At 55.8% G+C, this 1,369-nt stretch overlaps 1 protein-coding gene across 1 annotated transcript in view; it reads right to left on the bottom strand.

The window, feature by feature from the left end:
• Positions 1–650: 650 nt before the first annotated feature.
• Positions 651–1,369, bottom strand: part of CHRDL2 (chordin-like 2) — a 27,051-nt gene continuing 26,332 nt past the window's right edge. Inside the window, exon 11 of the mRNA XM_009997993.1 lies at positions 651–730. Within this exon, the coding sequence (XP_009996295.1) occupies positions 651–730 (80 nt within the window). The remainder of the gene's footprint in view (positions 731–1,369) is intronic.

Here is a 1,369-nt window from a genome sequence, read left to right as displayed (position 1 = left end):
GGGGGCTCAGATCCCCCAGCAGGTGGGTCCTCCCAAGGACTACACCTTCAAGTGACCTGTAAAGAAGGGAAAAAGAAACCTCCCAGCTTGAAACCCGGGAGAAAAGCCCCCAGACTTTTCAAGGAACACCCTCTGGGGGGCGTTCAGCCCGAGAAAACCCTTCCCAGATCCCAGGGGGGGCTCCAAGGAAAAGAAATCAAGGATGGTGGGGTTTTTTTTCCCTTCCTTGCAGGTCAGGTCTGCATGTTCTGCTTTGCTCCTGCTGCTCTGCAGGAACGCTGGGGGGTTAGAGATGAAGCCACCCCCTCACCTGGCACCAGCCCTCAGGTCTCTGCCGGGGTCCTCCCCTCCTCCTCCTCCTCCTCCTCCTCCTGCCCACCCAGCATCTCCAGCCCCACCTCTTGCTCTCTCCCACTGGGAGGAGGCACCTCCATGGCTGTGGCTTCCACGCTGCTCCACTTGCTTTGGCTGCTGCAGGTCCTGTCCTCTGCTCTAGTGTCTCCTTTACTGCTGTGCCAGTCTAGGTAATAATGCACTTTATCTTTCTCATATATAGCTAAGTGTGTGTGTAGGTGTGTACGTGGGTGGGTGTAGATAAATCAATAGCTAAGTTAAAGTTTTTTGGGGGGTTCTGGTTGGTTTTTTCTCCTTTACAAGTTCTTGGTTTCCTTCTCTGGGCTCTCTGTCATCCTCAGCTCTGATGTCTGGGCTCGGAAGATGTTCCAGTGACCTGGGTGAGCAGAGATGGACACTCATCAGCAACCACTCTTGGAGAAGGAAAACACAACCCACCCCACACATAGGACCTTCTGCAATGGAGAACCCACCAGGACCAAGCTGGGAGGGAGGTGAGGAGGGAGGTCCCCCCATAGCTCTGGCCATGGCCAGAGAAGATCCTCAGTGGTCCCATAAACCAGACCTGGGCTTTGTCATCTTGCACATAAAATGGTACTTGAGCTCCAGAAGGGCCCTTTGGACCTTCTGCAATGCAATTATATAGACTCATAGAATGGTGAAGGTTGGAAGGGACCTTAAAGATCATGTTAGATCCAACCTCCTGCATGGGCAGGGACACCTCCCAGCAGCCCAGGCTGCTCCAAGCCCCATCCAACCTGCCCTTCAACACTGCCAGGGATGGGGCAGCCACAGCTTCTCTGGGCAACCTGGGCCAGGCTCTCCCCACCCTCACAGCCCAGAATTTCTCCCTCCCATCTCAGCTCCAGCTCCCTCTGCCAGCTGGAAACCCTTCCCCCTGCTCCCATCCCTCCCTGCCCTTGTCCCAAGCCCCTCCCCAGCTTTCCTGGAGCCCCTTCAGGCACTGGAAGCTGCTCTCAGCTCTCCCTGGAGCCTTCTCTTCTCCAGGCTGAAC

The sequence above is a fragment of the Chaetura pelagica genome, unplaced genomic scaffold (genome assembly GCF_000747805.2).
Source record: "Chaetura pelagica isolate M959 unplaced genomic scaffold, ChaPel_1.0 scaffold555, whole genome shotgun sequence".
Classification (NCBI taxonomy): Eukaryota; Metazoa; Chordata; class Aves; order Apodiformes; family Apodidae; genus Chaetura; species Chaetura pelagica.
The sequence above is the reverse complement of the archived record's forward strand: the minus strand, read 5'-3'. Positions and strand labels throughout refer to the sequence as shown.